The 19,013-nt window shown below is 56.4% G+C and overlaps 2 protein-coding genes across 2 annotated transcripts; one reads left to right on the forward strand and one right to left on the reverse strand.

Annotated features, from left to right (window-relative positions):
• Positions 1 to 1,264: 1,264 nt before the first annotated feature.
• MYOC (myocilin) lies at positions 1,265 to 5,027 on the reverse strand. Its single transcript, XM_054213172.1, has 3 exons — positions 4,182 to 5,027; positions 3,491 to 3,610; positions 1,265 to 3,357 (listed from the first exon to the last, which is right to left on the reverse strand). The coding sequence occupies exons 1-3, from the start codon at positions 4,678 to 4,680 to the stop codon at positions 2,573 to 2,575; spliced, it is 1,404 nt and encodes a 467-aa protein (XP_054069147.1). The 5' UTR covers positions 4,681 to 5,027; the 3' UTR covers positions 1,265 to 2,572.
• A 76-nt stretch (positions 5,028 to 5,103) lies between these two features.
• VAMP4 (vesicle associated membrane protein 4) lies at positions 5,104 to 17,398 on the forward strand. Its single transcript, XM_054212117.1, has 8 exons — positions 5,104 to 5,209; positions 5,575 to 5,686; positions 7,619 to 7,665; positions 8,035 to 8,085; positions 15,254 to 15,354; positions 15,925 to 16,004; positions 16,169 to 16,220; positions 17,291 to 17,398. Exons 2-8 carry the CDS (start codon positions 5,621 to 5,623, stop codon positions 17,317 to 17,319), a joined length of 426 nt encoding a protein of 141 aa, XP_054068092.1. The 5' UTR covers positions 5,104 to 5,209; positions 5,575 to 5,620; the 3' UTR covers positions 17,320 to 17,398.
• The last annotated feature ends 1,615 nt before the right edge of the window (positions 17,399 to 19,013 follow it).

A 19,013-nucleotide genomic window follows, 5' to 3' on the forward strand; every position in this document is an offset into this window, starting at 1 on the left:
TCTTCATTTTTATTTTTATTTTTTTTTTAGTCAATTAAGCGATGGACTTCCCATCCTGAAAAGACCCTGGTGCTGGCAGGGAGCCGGGAGGCGGGAATGGCCGGGGCTGTCTGCCCTCGCTGTCTCTCCTTCACTGAGACGCTTTTGGTGCTGCAGCTCCCCAGGGACCTCGGAATAATCCTTCACTTTCATGCTGGGGCTCAGCCTGTGCCTCGGGGGAAGCTCTGGCCTCGCCTCCCCTCCTCTTTTGGGACAGAAATGCCACTTTCCCATCCTCCATGGATGGGTGTCTGTGTGTCTGGGGGAGTGGCTGCTTGCCAGGCTGCCCCTGGCTGGGGCTGCTGCCTGCCTCCCTCTTCCCAGCTCCTGGGTGACCCCCCCACAGCTGCCTTCACCCCCTGCTTCACTGCCCTGCCTCTTGCCCTGGCGTTTGTCTCGTTAATCTGCAACCGGGGCCCGGACAACTGCCCCTCCCGGGTGGGTTTTCGCTGTGGGGCCAAGGCTGCTCCCCAGGGCAGGACCACGCACCCATGTTTTCTGAGGTTGGGAGAACACAAAGTGCACCACAAATTTATCACCAGCAGCTGTGGTTGGTCGCAGACGGTGCCCTCTCCCCCCGGCTAGGACCGGAGCACCCACGTCAGGGCAGCCCTGCTGCGAAGGGGGCAGCCGGGGGGGCCAGCAGAGCCTTTGCCCCAGGTAGCGGGGGGCTGCTGTGCTGCACTGTGGCAGCCGCATCACCAGCCTGGGGGCCACCTTCATTTGTGCTGGCTCAGGATGAGCATCCCAGCCCCACGCCGTGGGTGAGAAAGGCTCTTCAGCCTCCTGCCTCGATGTCCTGGGGTCCCACCAGGTCGGTCCCCCACGGGATGCGTGCCATCCCGCACCCTCCCCAGCCCATCCCGGTGGTATGGACCCTCCCCGGTTCCCCCCAACGGGACAGCCCTCACGGTGGAGGAGCGTGTGCTGCCTGTGGCCAGCACCCCCTGCCTTCCCCCGGCCACCCCCTTGGCTCCTGCTCTTCTAGAACGGGGTCGGTTCCCGGCTCTGAGCAGTGCCACCCCCTCGGTGAGCAGCCAAACGCCCCGGCACTGCAAAGGGGACGCTGCCTCTGTCCCCCCATCCCACACTGGCCCCCAGGACCAACAAGCCCAGCACGCAACCCTGCCTCCTGCAGCTCCTGGATCGTTCCCACTCGGCAAATCTCTGGGGTTTAGCACTGAAGCTTTGACTTTTATTCCGGTTCGATGTTGTGGGTGTGTTGCAGCCCCCCTTCACGCTAAAAGAAGGTCAGCCCTGCCAGCAGCTGCCTCCCACACATGGCATTTTCCTGGCCAAAGCGCTCCTCCTGCCCAGCACCTTCAACCCATTGGTGCATCGAGGGGGACACCAGCGCTTCACGCCCCCTCCAGGCTCCAGCCCACCAAACCCCCAGGAAAACCCAGGCTTGGAAAGACGAGGCGCAAGGCAGCGGCCAGCGGTGGGCAACGTTTATTGGGCTGGGATCCTGCGCATCCCCCGGGGGATGCGGCCGCTGCTGCTCCCCCATCTGCCCCCGACACCAAGGGAGGGAGGGGAAAAGCCTCCTACAGCCTTTTTACAATAAATAGTTAAAACGGCAGGTTTTGGCCTGGCACGGGGAGCGCTGCAGGCCAGGGGGGACCATAGCTGCCACCGAGTTGGTGGCCGGGCACGGCTGTAAAGCCGAGAGGGGCTGGGGGCATCGAGGGGCCGCTCCCTGTGGGATGCTGTGCCAGCACACCTCACAACTGCCCTCTTGGCTTCTTTTTTTTTTTTTTCCCCAATAAAACAAGGCTGGGGCAACGAGTATCCATATTCCCCTCTGCTTTTGATCCTGCCGGATGATTTTTGGAAGCAGCTGAGCTCCGGGATGCCCCCAGGCACCAGCAGCATGGGATGCAGCGGGGCTTGTGGGCTCTGGTGGTGGGTGAACGCTGCTCTTCTCCGCAAGGCTGGCCCAAGATGGGCAGGTCTCCCCAAAACTACTGCTGCCGGGGGGAGTCTGGGGGGCAGCAGCAGTGCTCATGCTCAGCCAGAGCCTGGAAACACAAACCCCAGCCTCATGGAGGGGATCGCTGCTTGCAGTCAGGGAAAAAGTTTATTTTTTTTTAGGTGGGAGCTCCAGGGCAGCCTCTCCCCATCTCTGCCACCCGGCCTTTGCTGCGCCCAAGCCCTCCCTGCTCCGAACTGGGGGTGGCCAGGCTGGGATGTGCTGCAGGTGCTCCCGGAGGGTGCTGGAGCAGCTCGGGGCTGGGTACCGCTGTGGCCCGCCCAAAACCTGCCGAGGCCAGAGAAAGGCCTTTCACCGTCTCAGCCAGGCTCTAGAAAAAGCACTTAATTTCCCTCGGCTGCATCGAGCATGACAGGATGTTGCCGGAGGTGCCAACATTGGGGGGCCCCACCACGGCGCGGCTGGGCAGCATGTGGCCCCCACCATCGCCTGGGGCTGCCCGAGCCGGCGCTCCCGGCTGTGCCGGGGGGTGCTGGGAAGCGAAGCGGGGGGCCGACGCGCACGGGGGTCGTGGGGGCTGAGCCATGGCATGGCCCCGGCTCAGGCCCGGGAGAGGCGGACGGGGTAGGTGACCATGTTGAAGCTGTCCCAGGCGAAGAGCTGCCGCTCAGCGGGGTTGTAGTCCACCATGCTGAGGTAGCGGAAGCGGTTCTCAAAGGGGATGCTGAGGGCCCGGCTGGTGCTGGTGGCTGTGTCGTAGGCGAAGTTGACGGTGGCATTGGGCGCCGAGTAACTGCTGACGGTGTAGAGGGTGCCGCAGATGACAAAGGAGTTGGCCACCCCCCGCTTGCGGATGTTGGTCTCCCAGGTCCGCTGGATCTCCAGCGTCTCAGGGTCCAGCTTGGAGAGGACAATCGCCCCCCTGGCCTTCTCGGTGCTGTAGATCACCCAGAGCCCCGTCTCGTCCACAGCCAGGTCGATATCGGTGTAGCCCCCCCAGGAGTAGGGGTACTGCCCGTGGAAGCCGGCGCCGGGGATCTCCCTCTCGGCCGTGACGGTCTCTCCCCGCAGGTCGTAGCGGGCCACGGCGCGGGAGCGGCGGGGCTGGAAGAAGAGCCCCCCACGGTAGATGACAGCCCCCGTGCTCTCCAGGGGCTGCGGCAGGATGTGCACCTTGGCGGGGTAGCCCCGGGCCAGCTGCTCGGGCGCCTCGTACTGGAAGAGCTGTCGGACCTCCGTGCCCACTGTGTCCACGCGCCAGGTGGTCTCCCGCGTGAAGGGGGGCACGGGCTCGGGGTCCTTCATCCACACGCCGTACTTGCCGGCAATGGAGTCCGCCCGGCCGAAGACGACGGGCTCCCCCACCCACACCAGCTCGCCACAGCCTGCTCGGGGACAGGAGGGAGAGAGAAAGGGGTTACTGCTCGGCGGCGGCGCCCGGCGAGCCCCTCGGGGGGGGCCAAGCGGTATTAGTGAGCAGCGGAGAGTGGGGATGGCCGGCCATGCCGGTGGCAGTACCCGAGTCCTCGCTCCCCGGGCGGCCGAGCGCGGTCTCCTCCAGCAGCCGGGATGCGGGAACCTCCGTCCTCTCCGACTGCAGCTCCTGGTAGGCGAGGGGCTGCGGGTCCCAGCGGGGGGCTGCGGTGGGGCCAGGTGCAGCGTGAGCAGGGGCCGAGCCAGCCTCCCTCACCGCTGCACCTGCCTGCCCTCGCCATCCTGGGGGGCTCCACGCCGGACCGTTGCCCCCCAAAATACCAACACCTCGGTCAGGAGCCCGGTGCCCCATCCCGCTGCGGCAGGGCACATCCGCGACCCGCTGATGGGGACCTCACTGTGCGGCCGCTGATGCTGTTGCCCCCCAGGTGTGGGGTTTAATGGTCCTTGGGGGAAACCCGCAATCCCCCCGGATTAGCCTGGTCCTCTGCGTCCCCCCTCTGCTGCAGGGCGGATGGTGGGATGAGGAGGGCCCCAGCTGCCAGCCCTGACACAGGGATGGGGAGGGGGCTCGGTGCAACGGGCTGTGACCCCCGGTCGGGCTGAGCCCCACAGCAGGTGAGCACCCCACTGGGGTGCCCGAGAGCCGGGGCAGCCGTGGGTGCACCACACTGCGGGGGGATGCAGCAAAGGGACTTGACCAGCACCCGGGGAAGATGCGGTGGCAGGGAGCTGGTGGAGGGGATGCACCGGGGGTCGCAACCCCGGCACCTACCTTTGCCGGGGGCGCGCAGGGCATCGCGGCCAGGCCCCTCTCCGCCGGGGGGGCAGCGGGTGGCCCGCAGCCGGGCGATCTCCTGGGCGCTGCTCTCCAGCCGCCTCCCCAGCTCCTCTTTCTCCCGCTCCAGCCGCCCCTTCTCCTCCTCCAGCCGGGACTTGGCCCGCAGCAGCTCACCGTAGGCGGCTTCCAGGCGAGCGGCCGGGGCTGGGTGCTGGGGGTCCCGCACCCCCCCTGCCTCGGCTCCCCGCGGCCCCGAGCCCCCCGCGCCCCGCTCCCGGCTCTCCAGCCGGCTCAGGCGGGCGGCCAGCGCGGCCAGCTCGGCCCGCAGCTCCGGCACGCCGCCGCCATCGGGGCAACCGGCCTCCACGGGGCTGGCTACCGTGAAGGAGTAGGTGCAACGCCCGGTGCTGTCATCGCCGCGCCGCAGAAAGGCTGTCTCGGCGCGGCTGCCCAGGGCCAGCGCCCCCCAGAGCAGCAGCCAGGCCCCTGCCATGGCTCCGCTCCGCCGCCCGCCGCCGCCGCCCGCATTTATAGGGCGGGAGGGCCGCGGGGAGAGGGGTCGGGGCGGCGGGGGGGGACGGACGAGCCGGAACCTTCCAGATGCCTGCGGTGGCGGCGGCTCTCGCCCCGCGGCAGCGGGCACTCCCCCCCCCTCCTCCCCGCGGCCGCTGGCCGGGGTCCGGCCGCCTGCGGCCGCCGCCAACGGCTTTGCTGCCGGGGCCGTGTGCCAGGAGCGATGCCGGGGGCCGAGGCGGCCGGACCCCCCCGCTGCTGGCAGAGAGGCGTCGCCGGGAGCCCCGCCAGCCCCAGGGCTACCGAGCCAGCGTCTTCCCGGGCCGGGGCCGCCCCCGCCGCCCGCCGGCGCCGCGCCCCCGGACCCGCCCCCGGGCCCGCCCCGCGATCGATCGCTCGGCGCTCGGCCGCGGCGGGCGGAGCGCCGAGGCGGTCGATGGGACAGCTGACTCGCCGCCGCCGCCGTTGCACCGGCCATTTCCCGCCGGCCCGGCCCGCAGCGCGGCGCGGTGAGCGGGGTGTGGGGGGGGTGCGGTGCGTCTAGGCATGGCCGGCGGGCACCGGGGTGCTCTGTCTGGGCACCGCCGGCGGGCACCGGAGGGCTGGGCCGGAACGGCGGGTCTGGGAGAACGCGCGGGTCCCGGGCACCGGCTGCCCTTGCTTCCCCCCTCCCCTGCGGCCATTGCATCCCCCCGCCCTGGGGTCCTTCCCCACCATCCCTCCGGGCCTACCGGTGCGGGGGCTCCCCGTCCGCCCGCGGGGCCCCGCCGGGAGCCCCACCACCGCCAGCCGTTCTCCCGGGCCCGGCGAGGGGCGGTCCGGGGGGGCCGCGCCGCTGGGGTGACCCGGCCGTTCCCTGCGCCTCCCTCTCCAGGCTTCTCCTCCCGGGCGCGGAGCCGCCTCTCCCGCAGGCAGAGACGATGCCTCCGAAATTCAAGCGGCACCTGAACGACGACGAGGTGACGGGCTCGGTGAAGAGCGAGCGGGTGAGTGACCGGCGGGCCTAGCCCCCCGGCGGCCCTATCCGGGCCGAAACGGGCTGGTACTGGTGTCGGGGGGCCCACGGCGGGCAGGGGGGTGTTAACAGACCTTGGGGACCCCAAGTTGCCCTATACCATTAGCCACTAGGCCAGTGCAAGGTAAGTCACAGCTGCCTTTGCCCAAGGGGCTGGCGCAGCCTTCATCTGGCAAGGGACCACCATTCGTAGCGACATCTCGTTCGCGAGAGGACTGTCCGTGCGGCGAACCCGCTCTGTGTATTTTAAAACAAACCCTGTTAGGGAAAAGGGCTGGTTTGAGAACCTGTTTCAGTTCCTTCAGGCTGGTCTGAAGATCCCGGTGTGCTCCGGTCTCCTGCCGGGCACGTCCCGGCTCTCCTCCCCACGTAGCTGGCTGAAGTTACCCTGTGCTTTACAGCTGAATCTTTCTCCTTTTCGCCAAGGTCCCCTGACGTTTCAGGCTTTGAAATACAGGTCAAAACGGTGCGGTTGCCTGTTTTAGACAAGGTGGATTTAACCTGATGCTTTTGTCCTGGGGCCGTACTGTGCTAAAACCGAGTTTAGGCTGTAGTCTGAAATGTTGCTCCGGCTCACAATAGCTGTCAGTGAGACGAGGAACCCATGTTGCCAAGAGCGGTTTGCTCGTCCCTTAAGGGAGGCGATGGCTGAAACTATTGCGTGGTCTCACGGGTTGCTTAAATTGATTGAGCAGATATGACAAGGATGGAAATGTAGGTAAGCTTCAAAATAAGAGCACTGCGCTTGCAGGTGGGAGCCCAGATGTGCACACAGGGGAAGCAGCAGCTGTCGGTACCGTTAAGGACCATCCAATGTGTTCCCCGGCCCACATGTTTAGGATGCCAGTTCCCCCTCTTGATTATTTTTCACCCTAAGTAGACGTTAACTGGGAGCCCTCAGCTCAGTTGGAAAATTTGTGCTGCCCTGGTATGAGAAATGATCTCTAATAGTGTCTTTGTCTGAAACTTTCAAGCTTAAGTGGGATTGTGGTGTTTCTTTTAAAAACTGGCCTTTGGATTGTCTCATGGGGTGTAGTGGAACACCAAATCCGAGCCCAGGAGGAGCCCTTTGGCTCGAAGTAGAGGAGCTACCAGACCACTCTGCTTTCATAGAATGGTTCAGGTTGGAAGGGACCTTAAAGATCATATAGTTCCAACCCCCCTGCCATGGGGGCAGGGACACCTCCCCTTCCAGCCCGGCTGTAGCCTTCACCCGAGTCGGGGGTTTGGAGGGCCTGATCCCCCCGGACGTGCAGGGAGCCCAGCGTGTTTCCTTGCAGTCGTCCTTCTTATACCTGCTGCCATCAGATGGCTGGAGAAACCATGTCCTCCAAATCGGGAGTGGAACTGACTTCCCACGTGGATGGGATACCTCAGGGTGGTTGCAGGGGATGCTGACGGTTTTTGAGCAGATGCTGTTGACCAAGTGCAGCGCGAGGGATTGTCCCTTGAGCAGAGAGGGCCTTCCTTCCACAGCTGGACTGCACAGGGGCTGTGCCTGCTGCATTCCAAGGCAGGGCTCAACGTGCTGATGCACTGGTTGCTTCTGCATTGTAGGGAGTTGTGCTGGTCCCTAGAACTGGGATCTGAACCTGCGCAGGCAGCTGGCCATTGACGCAAATCCAGTTTGGCTCAGTGGCAGAGGTGCAAGTTGTCCCAAGGCAGAGCTGTACGGAGCTAGCAAACACCACCAAGGTGATAATAGCGGCACAGAGACATCCAGCTTGGCCCCTGATCACATGCGGAGAGAAACAGCATGATTCCAGACACCTAAAAAGTACCATTGGTGCTCCCCAAAGGAGGGCTCGTGTGTAACCTGCGGTCGGAGGATGCTGATTGCATCCGAAGGGCTGGAAACATGTGTGTGAAATGGTGGTTTGTTTTTTTTATTCTTTGTTTGCAGAGGAACCTGTTGGAGGAAGATTCGGATGAAGAGGAGGACTTTTTCTTGTGAGTTTCTCAATGGCTGCAGTGGGGGACGTGATGCCTTAACCGCCTACATCTCTGAGAGTGGAGGCGTCGAACACCAAAAGCTGCTCCCTGTCACATAGGTGGTGGCTTAGGAATCAAACCCTTTGATTCCTTTGAGATGATCTCCCAGAGCCTTGGCATCAAGCGTGAATTAAGACTTAATAGGTGTGACCTTTATAAGAGCGGGTTGTCCCATGTGTCCTAAGATGTGGGAGGGACTGATGGGAAGTATGAGAACAATCCTCTGTCCAAAAGGTGTTGATTGTCTCTTGCGTGTCTTTTGAGTCTGGTTTAAAAACATGTTTTCGTTGTATCTTCCATCCTGATGGCTCTCTTTTCTGCCTGCAGGAGAGGCCCTTCTGGACCAAGATTTGGACCCAGGAATGACAAGATCAGGCAGTAAGTCGTTGTTCCTCAGTGTCACACGGATAATGTTTTGTTGTGGCGCTGCAAGCTCCTGCTGCTGTCTGACTGGAGTATTTCTGTGTAGTGCTGACTATGAACGTGGCTTGTGCTGGCTTTCTTCTAATCCGTGTTTCCTACCCTGCACATCCACAGCTAAGGGAAATCTCAAATTTGATTCAAGCTATCAAGAAGTTGTGCATTGAGAGAGGTGAAGGGATAGGATTGTATCACAGAAGCTTAGCGGAGTTTCTAAATCCCTTGCTGTATTCTAGCGATGACCTGTTCCACGCTCTTATGAGGCTTTTTTTCTAGAGCGTTAACCCTGAATTTTACCCTTTGCTAGCACCATTTTATATTTCGTTGCTTTTTTCTTCATCCTGTAACTTGCTCCTCGATGTTTCAAGAAAGCAAGTGGTCAGGAATGCACCAGGACCATGTTTTTTGTGCAGCGGCTGGTCTTCTGTCCTCCTCTTCTCCAGATAAAAAACCTGATAGAGGTGACCTGGAGATGAGCAGTGACTCAGTGGGGTGAAAGCAGCTGGAAAACAGGAAGCCGTTACAGCTGGAGGATGATTAGGGCAAGAAGGAAGGAGTGAACACTCTGAATCCTTCTCCCATCGAGTCATTTCCTGGATGATGCTTGTTGTGGGCTCCAGTTTGTCCTGCCCTTTCCAATAAGGGATGTGATGGTGGTGCTTAATGGAAAGGGGAGGGGGGTGATGTTCACAGACCCCTGGTTTGCGCTGCACTGTTTTCCTTTACTCACCTCCGCGGAGCCGCAACAGAGACCTGTGCGGGCACTGATGACCGGGTGTTATTCAGACTGGGTTGTCTTGTGTGCAGCCTGAGTGTTGCTCTTCGTTAGGGATTTTTTTCATGCCGGGAAGAAGCCGGTGCAGCTCTGAGATGACTCATTGCCAACGTCAGCGTTAGGCACTGCTTGCTTATGCTCCCGCTTGCCACGTTACCTTGAGGGGCGAAGTGCACTTGAGTTACACAAGAGGCAGCAGGTCCGTCACTGCACCCTGAGTTTTCAGGGGGTCTCGGTTCCCTCCAGGGTGTGAGGATGCTGTTGGCAGAGGCGCCCTGGTCCTTACGGTAAGCCAGTGTGGATAAAGCCTCCCTTCTAGGGCAGTGCCACACTGGCCTGGAGTGAAGGGGAAGGGTGAGAATTGGTTTTACAAGTGGGGTCCTGCCCCCATAAAAAGGTGGAGAGGAGTCGGTGTCTACCCCTTTGCCCTCCTCTGCTGGAAAGGAATTACAGAGCATCTTTCGCCTTTCCGGCGTGATGGCGGAAAACAGGAGCTCTTCTCTTCCCACTGTCTTGGCCAGGCAGGCAGGAGCAGGGGCTTAGATAAAGGATAGCACTGCAGCTGTGAAGGGGAAGAAAAAGCAAAGAATTCACCCAGGAGCTGGTGGATTCATAGGTGTGATGTGACTAATGCCCAGCACTCGTGAAGCTTGCCCATTGCCAGAGATTGCCTGTCTAGTGGACCTGATATGGGATATGTCCCTTGGGGTAGCAAGTGCCTACGTCTGTCTAGTATCTAGAATATCTGTTATAAAATAGTATCTATTTTCTGCTCTCATCGATGTTGATTGCTTTGTTTAATAAGCACTTACAGCGTGCAGTTGTCATGTCTTGTCATGAAGCTTATTATTAAGTTTCTGATCAGACCGGCCCTTGTGCTGGATGGATTGATGCCTGGTCTCGTAACGATGCGGTTCGCTCTGGTTTCAACAGAGGAGGAAAAGGAGGGTTGGGTTGCTGCTGAAACACTGTAAGGAAAAGACATTTTAAGGAGGAATTTGAGCATTTGGAGAGCTGAGGCATAGCTGGGCAAAGCTAGAGAGACTGTAGCTGTATGGGACTGGAGGAACGAGGTGTGAAGATAGGCGTAGAAGGAAACTGGATGGAGGACTGGGTAGAGGAAAAAGTGATGGGATTATGGGAGCAAAGGTGTGGAACATGTTGCATGTGAGGGGCAAGACTGGAAACTTTTCCTAGTTGTCCTTGGCAGCAAAGGCGCTTGGGTCAGGGTGGAGAGTTTGGCAGCAGAGACCCTCGAGGCTGGCTCAGCTGCAGAAGAAGATGGTGGGGAACATAGCAAACCTTGTAGGGGAAAGAGACGAGTTACAGCCAGCAATAGTGGCAGGAGGAAGCGTCACAGTCCCCTCCGTGCTGTGTTTTGTCCTGATGTGTCTGGAACTTCACGCTCTGTTGTCCCAACAGCTGCTCTGTTGGGGTGGATGCACCCCGGGTAATTAAGTGGCTGCGTGGGGTCCCTTAGGCTCCCTCTGAGACCTCCCCAGCCCTAGGGTGGGCTGGAGCTGAAAGGTAGCTTTTAACAGGCTTTTATCCTTTTCCCAAAAGTTACAAAGAACAAGTAAGGGTGAGCTGATCTTGCTTTTCTGCCTCTGCTTCCAGGCTTTGTGAGAAGTCCTGAATGTGTGTCGTGAGAGCTCTTGGTACCTTTTGGGGGAAGGTGGGACGTTTATCTTCCACCTGAGTTTTTTTTTGTTTAGAATAGGAGCCTCTCATAACAGCTTATCTTTTCAAAAACGCTACCAATAATTGCCCCCTTTTCTGTGCTGCTCGACTTTCTTCACCATTGATGTTTCTGCTTTCAGGCAACCGTGCTGCTGGATTTGGATTCCTGCTCGTGCTGGCGACGGGGCTCAGCACGCTGCTGTGGTTCCCCAGGAGCCAGGTCTTGGTCCCCGTGATTTCCCCCATCGCACTGCTGGGAGTCCCCAGCATCCCCAGCCCCAGTGACTCTGTCTGGGGAGGGTTTGTGGAATGGTTTGAAGGCAAGAATTGACAGCAGCTTCCCAAGGCCTGGCTGCTCATCGCAGGTGGCTGTTTGTGCAGTGAACCCCATCTGTAGTCTGAGCTTTCATCTGCAGGTGGTACGAGACCATATAGTCGGGCATCGTTGTTGGGTGTAATCCTTTCAAGGACGGAAAGGCTTCAGGGAGGCATAGGCTGCTCCCTTCCTCGCTGTTGTGATGAACCAGCAGCTTCAAACCAGGGATTTGTGGCAGGGTTCGGTGCTGATCCCCCATTGTTGAGTAGAGCAGAGATGTCTGCTGGGCAGCCCCTCTGCAGAGAGCCGTGCCCTGGGGAGCGCTGCGCAGTGCTGGCCTCCTGCCTTTCCACCGTCCATCCGGCTTGGCTCTCCGTCTTGTTCCCTCTTCCCTGGGTTACTGCCACAACGAGGGGTGTTTGGGTGTAATTTGCACCAAAATACACAGCACTATTAATATCACTGGGGTGGAAAATAGAAGGGTGTCATGCTGGCTGTAAACAGCTGGTTTGGAGACAAGAAGCAGCCTTGAGCAGCACATCCCATGGTGTGTGCATGGCCTGTTTACGGCGTCTGAAGAATGCAGCACTGTTGTTAGCCCAACACCGTGACCAGCCTGGGAAGTTTTTCAGTAGCTAACCTAGTGTGGCCAAAATGGAAAGACTTATTCCTCCTGCTCTGGACCTGGCAAAGCACAAGAAAAGAGGAGTCTAACCAAGCTAAGGGCTGTTGGGTTTCTTGTTGTTGCTTTGACGGTGTACGCTTGCCGTCCTTGTTAAAAGCATCATATTTGCAGTAATTAGTGAGAAGAAGGGTCATGGGAGACACGCTTTATGCTTTTGTCTTGCTCCCTTTCCTGGCAGGTATTTATTCTCCTTTATTTCTCTTGGAAATCTGGCAGGAGTGAAGCGCACGAAACGTATGTGTCAAAAGCCAATAGCTCCCTAACAGGAAATAAGCTTCGTATTAGAGGATTCGTTCTCGCTTGCCAAATAAAACAAGAAAATATTTTCTTCTTGATGCGACTTGAGTTTCCAACCTCCAGCATGCCAAACTAGTGGGGAATTGTTGAATTTGCTCTGAAACTGCAGGGCTAATGCATAAGGCTGGGCATCGTTCAGCCCCCTCCTGGAGAGGCATCTCTTGCAGCAGTGATGGGTGGGAGAGAGCAGAAAGCGAGGACTGGCTTAAGGTCTGGTTAAGGCACTGTGTGGACATCAAGGTTTCATTCCCTGGCTTGGTCTCTTCCTTTGTGTTTTTATTTTTTCCCCAGGGTTCTCTTTTATGTTAGATACCAAAAGGTATTGGGGTGCTCAAATATGTCTGTGTTCCACGGGAGTTAAAACACCTCAACATTTGTGAGAGCTTAAGCCTTGATTTCTCTGTGCCTCCATTCTCCGTCCTTGAAATGTTTTGTTCTCTTAGGGGAACAGCTAACAGCACGGGCAGGCAGCAAAGGCACGCAGCGTTTCACCAGCAGCTCACGTGAAAAGAGGTGGGATGCTGAGATGCAACTCGGGCAGTAGGGGTCTGTGCTCCATTGGTCTCTCCCAAATGCTGGTTCGCAGCAGAAGCGGCTTGAAGTTACGTACCTGCCCTCTCTGCCTCGAATGCTGCAGGGTGCCCTGGGACTGCAGCAGCATCTCTCCAGGCTCTGACCTGCACTGGCAGAGATACAGGTGGCATCGAATTGCACTGCACGTTCCTAGATGCATTGTAACCTCACGTGCTCCTGCTTGTTTGTCCTGCTTAGTTGTACCAAGAGAACTCAGTTACAAATCTGTTGTGGGAGGAAATCTCTTTATTTTGAAGCCAGGAAATGATTTTAGAAACATTTACATACTGCGAATGTAGTCTTCTGCCTGTGAAACTGATGTTTAAGGCCTTAGAGTTTTTGCCAAGTTGGCTCATCTGGGATAGCAGATGTTTCTGCTTTTCCTTTCTCGCCCCAAGCTATAGCAGCGTTGCTGGCAGCTCAGAGATGGGACTTGTCTGTTGTAAGGAAACCCCCGGCAGAGCATGTCTCTTCCCTGCGTCCTTGCCCACTGCCCCAGGGAAGAGCCACGGAGCTGTGTGTGTCCTGTGTGGGGTGGACACTTTGCTCCCCAGGGTACCACCTTGTGTTTCCCGGGCAGCATCTACCTGTGTCCTCAGTGCCACCTTCTGCGCTTTCCCAAGGGTGGCAGCTCTGCCACTCACCTTGTACCTTGGAAAACAAATGATGGATGAGAACAACCTCGTGGGCATGGGGCAAGCTCCTGCTGAGAGGCCTTTGGGGATTATTTACGCCTTTCTCCTCCAGATAAGAAGCTCCTGGCAGGTGGCTGCCGTTGATGTGGAAGGCAGGAGCTGCCACCGCACGGTGTAGGTGGGTGCAGAAAGATGCTGCTCCCACGGACTCTGCGATGCAGCATGGGGAAGGCAGGTTCCTTTCTTGCGGTATCCTAAATAAAGCAAGTTTTGACGTGCGCTGCTGGAGTCTAGCATGTGCCCTACGCGGGCTGTTGAGTCAGAAATTGGCTTCAGAGGGGTTGCCTGGCTGTTCCAGCTCTGGAAGCTGCAGCGCAGTGCTGCTACAGAGCCTGACCCGAAATGCTAAGATGGGAAGCCCCTTCATACTCAAATATCTGGAGCGCTTTCTAGAGCTTTTTGGGGAGGAAAAAAAGCTTTTTCTTTTAATGATTTTCCTTGCCTGTTTTTGGAACGGTAAGTAAACGTGAGCACAGCATGTGCTTTTCCATTGCGACCGCTACTGCTTGTTGCAGCTGCCTCTCACATGTGCGTCTGAGCACAAGTGTTTGCTCGGTGAGAGGCACGTACCTGGTATGGAGACAGGAGAAATAGGTCAATGTGAACCTCTGTCTCTAATTAATGAATTAGAGGCATGGTGACTAGGGCAGGGCCCTGTTCCTGCTTCTGCGGTGGCCCGTTGAGTGGCCTTGGGCAAGTTGCTCTGGGTTTCCCTTGGCCCCGTCTTCCCAGGTCATGGTGGAGGATGTGCTGTCCTTGTCGTACCAAGTGCTCTGAGCTTAGGTGCTGGATGGTGGCTCTCTAAGTGGTGGAGTTGGGTCTGGTGCTGCTGTAAAAGCTCTTGACTTGGCAAATAATATCTTTGAACACCTGCATCTGTGAGATGGCAGTGGGAGGAGAGGGTTTTTCATGGGTCCAAAGAGAAAGATGTTGTGACTGGGTAATTTGGGGAGCGGGAGAGTGTGGGTGCTAAGCAGGTGGTGTCAACCCTTCTCCCCTTTGGGGACACCAGTGGCACACTGTTAATAGGAGGCGTGTGTTCCTGGTAACGTGGAGAGCTGCTGAAGTGGCCTATTTGTGCTGCATATTTGGGAAATGCTGGATGCACTTTGACATGTTTAAAGTGCTTAAATGTTTTTAATCAAGGCGACCAAAGTCATTAAACCTAAGACTTATGCAGAGTGAGTGGCCTGGAGCTATTTCTGTTTTATTGCCCTGTGTCTAGGGTTGCCTCCAAGACATTGCCGTTGCCGTTTACTTTCTGGGAACGGTATGTCTCAAACAATGTATTGTCTCCCAAGGGCCCCAAGAAATTTCTTATTTCTATCTCCAGGAAAATAGAAGTCTATTAGCTCCAAAATACAAACCAGAATGTAGCAGTATTTTTCCACCAGGAGAATTTTTCTCTTTTACCAATGTGGCTTTTTTTATGGAGTGAATAAATGCATTTATAATAACCCTGCGGGTGTGATTTACGCTACCGTTCACTGAAGCGACTACCCACAGAGTTGCGTAACCTATGAGAAGATGGATTATAATAACTCGGTTTAGTTCATATCAGCCGTTTCTTTACTGTTCTCTTGATGCCCCTGGCAGAGTGGGTTTCATTTAGCAACTTGGCTCACAGAGGGGGGAGTGCACCTTGCTTTGATTTCACCCCAAGTTATTGAGCAAAGGTGCAGTATGAGGTTTCCATGAAATCTAGAAAGATAAGGTGTCAGTTTTATGGTTTTTTTCCCCTTTGATGTGAGCTTTTCTGCAGCGGAGGTGGCCACCAACAGCAAGTAGTGCCTTTTCTTACTGCATTTTTGTGTTCAAGGTGTCATGGAGGGTGTCCCCCGCCTCTGCTGACTTCCCAGCGCTCTCTTTGAGCCCCTTGTGTTCCCTCATCCTTCCTGGGATTGCCAGAGACCTATGGCAGGTCGTGCTGTGCCTCTGGCTTTCTCAGCATCCCATCGACCTCCCTCCATTATTGTCCCCTTTGATTTTTGTCGGTGAGCTCTCGGATCCTGCCAGCCTGGGCAGCTCCGAGCGAGGGCTGGCGCTGCAGCGCGCAGCTGGTGGTGTTCGTTTCTGCTCCTCATGATACCTTTGCTCTGCTCTAGTGTCCAGAACCAGGTGGACGAAGTCATCGATGTTATGCAGGAGAACATCACGAAGGTGATTGAAAGAGGCGAGCGGCTGGATGACCTGCAAGATAAATCAGGTGCGATGCTAAATGCAGCTCTGCAGGCCTTTTCCCCGTGCCTCTTTCCCATTGCTGCACCAAGTTACTTGGTTTCAGTTCAGAAGGTGCCTAATGACAGACCTGGGCTTGTATTTCTGTCCTGGAGAGTAGTGTTTCCCAGCTTTGGGCTGCAGATCTGACTTTCTGCTGATATTTTCCTCTTTCCACCTTCGCCTTCTGCTGCTCTGTGCAGAGGTGTTAGTTTGGAGGCGTTTGGGTGCTGTGATCTTGTTGGTCCTTCAAGCTAAGGTAGATCGGTCTGTTTCCCAACGGCCCTGAGTGCTTTAGCTGTCTGCTGGCTTGCAGAGTGAATTCCTGTCCTCAGAGGGCAGCCAGGACAAAGGGGGCTCAGTGGGACTCGGCAGGTCTGTGTGTGCTCTAGCGAAGGGCGTCACTGGCATCTGCTGTGGCTTTGGTGAATCACGCTGTGGTTGGGTCTTTTCCCCTAATGCCGAATTTACTGCTTAAAACCGAGTGGAGTTAGTAGAACGCATGGATGCTCTGACTGTGCGCGCGCGGCTGAATCGCCTCTGTTTTTTCCTTCACCAGAAAGTTTATCAGACAATGCAACAGCTTTTAGCAACAGAGCCAAGCAGCTTCGGAGACAGATGTGGTGGCGAGGCTGCAAGGTGAGCATGGACAGGAACAGGCAGGGGTGGGTTTGTGGAGGCACGGTTACGTGCCCTCCCCTGGGAGGGGATGGAGAAGCTCTGCTTTCTAGCTGAAAAGATGCTGGAAGCTGAAGGCCTGCAGGTAGAAGCATCCTGTAACACGCTCTATGCTTCCCTTGCAGATGAAGGTGATCATAGCACTGGTGGCAGTCATTCTCCTGCTCGTGATCATTGGTGAGTAGCTCCAGGTCGCTCCAGCCATGTCGGGTGTTGAACTATTCGTGGCACTCCACACCGTGAGTGACACTGTGGTGCTGTTGTCCCTCAGGGAGGACATCTCAGCCACTCCTGTCAGGCCTCACACTGCCTTAAGCGATCACAAACGGTGCCTGTAGACCACTCCATGCTGCTCTTCTGCAAGATTTAAACGCAGAGGAGCAGGCTCAAACCAAGTCATACTGACTGTGGCCCAAGAAAGCCAACATTGCCCTGCCCTGCCAACACTGAACCAATCCAGGGTTGGCACCAGCTGATCCTGAGGCTGGTGGGAGCAGATGGAAAAGTTTCACACTGGAGCAATGTCTCCCAAAGGCCTCTCCGCATATATCAACCATCTTGCAATGGGGCTGGTCCCTGCAAAATCTCTTCCCCAAAACTGCCAGGCTGCTTAGTTTTCAGCGAGTAGCTGTTGTGGCTTTGCCATTGGTCCCTTCCTCTGCCCTTCCTGCTCAGCTTGGTCCCTCTGGAGCTCCCCGGAGCAGAGATGTCGCTGCTTTTCCTACCAAAAAAGTAATTATGACCAGAGCCTGTTTCTTCCTGGCAAAAGAAGTAATTAATCTCTCTGCCTGCAGAATTATGTGCTCCAGGGATCCAAGCAGCCCAGCACGGCAGCACAGCTCTTCCTTGCCACTGGGTCTGGAGGGTTTTCCTCCCACTGACCGTGGCCGGGGGCAGCTCTGTAACGGTTCTTGTTACTGCAGCAAAACCCTTGCGGCCTGTTGTCCTGCTGACACACAGCCTGCAGCAGGAGAGGCAGAGCTGGCAGCAGGGTGGGAGCATTGTGGAGAAACTGATGGAAAATCCCATCTGGTTTAGTTTTGGGAAGCTGGAAGGAGATGAAGGTGGCAGGAAACGTTGCCTAGCGTGTGTGCAGGCAGCAGATTGCATTAGCTCGAGCCTGGAAACACACTTTCCCTCGCAGCTGCTTGGTGTTTGTCACTACAGAAACGGGGGATCTCTCTGGCGGGGATCTGCGTTGCATGCGAAGGTGTGTGGCTGAGAGCTTGTTTCTTTGTGTTTTCCAGTACCCATAGTCCTGAAGTACCATACCTGACGGGGCAGCTGGAGGCTTTGGTCGGAGCTGGCTCTGGGATAACCAAACTGCTGTGTAATTTAAGTGAGATATCTGTAAATAGCTTTGAAGTTGTTTTTCTCCAAGGAGCACGGAGGCAGCGGCAAGTAGCCAGTTCTAACAGAGTGTTTTAAGAACTGCCAAATGACCCTTTTTTTTTTTTGGTCAAGTACCTGCTCCTGTTGTCAGACTTTTTTTTTTTTTTTACAGCAGAAGATTCAGTTCCCAAACTGCCTGTCTTGCGGAATTCTGAGTCTCTGGTTTGGAGCTGGCTACTTGCCACTATGGTTTATCTGTATATATGGTTGAGCTGTAATATTAATAATAATACTATCTGAACAGTTCCCAGCTGCCTGCTGTGAAAGGCAGAGGGGACTCTGTCCTTTCAGGGCAAAGGAGGGGAAAAACGTCTGAAGAGAAACATACCATTATGTTACAGGGAACTGACCCTTCTGTGGAGAACTGCAAGGGTGTTGTTTCCCTGTTCAAATGAAAAAAAAAGAAATAATTAGGTTTTACAATCCAGAAGACTTTCTGGTCCTGCCATGGGAATGCACAAGCTCGGTGTTTTCAGTATTGCTGCTTACAGCTGTGACTAAAGACATTCCAGTAAACTATTTTTGACTGTACATCTGGAGTTCCTGCATACCTTCATAATGTTCTGGAGGACATACACAGCTCTCTACTGCCGGGAGTCCCTAGGAAAGGGTTGTTTCAGTGTTTTCTTCACCAGAAGCAAGAAGTGTGTGTAAAGCCTGGCTTATTAGCCCGATGGTAAAAGAGACACAGCAGGAGGACAGCAACTCTCCTGAAGCCAGTCCAGGGGGAACCAGCGCCCTTCATATTCAGAGCCTTCACTTTGGTGTGGTGTTTGTGGTATCATATGCCAGCCCGTTTGGCTTCCTGTGATCCAGCGGGCTGGGGGCTGTTCCCAGACAGATGCGCTGGGGTATTCGTGGAGGTTTAGGGGCCCCTGTGCTGGACTGGACAGGAGCTGAGCTCCTCTATCCATGGATGGGACTGCTGTGGTTTAGCTGTCTCCATCCCTGGTCTCGGGTGTTGGTGGCATTTCTGTCTGCCCTTTATTTTTGGGACCCTTGTTCTTTCCAGCCCTGAGTCTGTGACTTCAGCTGAGCTGAGATCAGGCTCTCCTGGTTCTGATTTTGCTGTCTCTTTTTCTGGTGAGAGAAGCATTGTCCTCCTTGGTGTCTGTCTGAAGTAATATTGGAGAGGGGAAACGGTGCCTCAGAGAATTCCCAGTGCTGTGTCCCAGCTGCCTATTCTGAACCTGCCCCCAGGACCTCGTACACAGTTTCCACCTGAGTTGTGGTGCGCCTCCATGCAGAGAAGGGGATTAAAAGTGAGCAAAGCAGGCTGGAGGCTCGGATGTGATTGCAAGCTCTGCTGGAATATAAATAGGGCTTTTCCCCTCCGTGGGCCCTTGTCTCTCCAGGTGGGAAGCAGAAAGCCAAGCTGGGTTTTTCCTCCTGAAGTGTAGCTTGGTTTTAAGATCATGTACCCACTGGAAGGGACAAAAATCATCCTGCCTATGCCTTTGGCTACTCTCCACCTGCAAGGGAACAAGAGGGTAGATGAAGAGGGACCGTGTCTGTCTGCAGGGGGGCTGCAGGTCTTGCTGAGCTATTGGGTACCTTTTCCTGCCATCTGGAAAGTGA

Source organism: Rissa tridactyla, chromosome 8 (assembly GCF_028500815.1).
Source record: "Rissa tridactyla isolate bRisTri1 chromosome 8, bRisTri1.patW.cur.20221130, whole genome shotgun sequence".
NCBI lineage: Eukaryota > Metazoa > Chordata > Aves > Charadriiformes > Laridae > Rissa > Rissa tridactyla.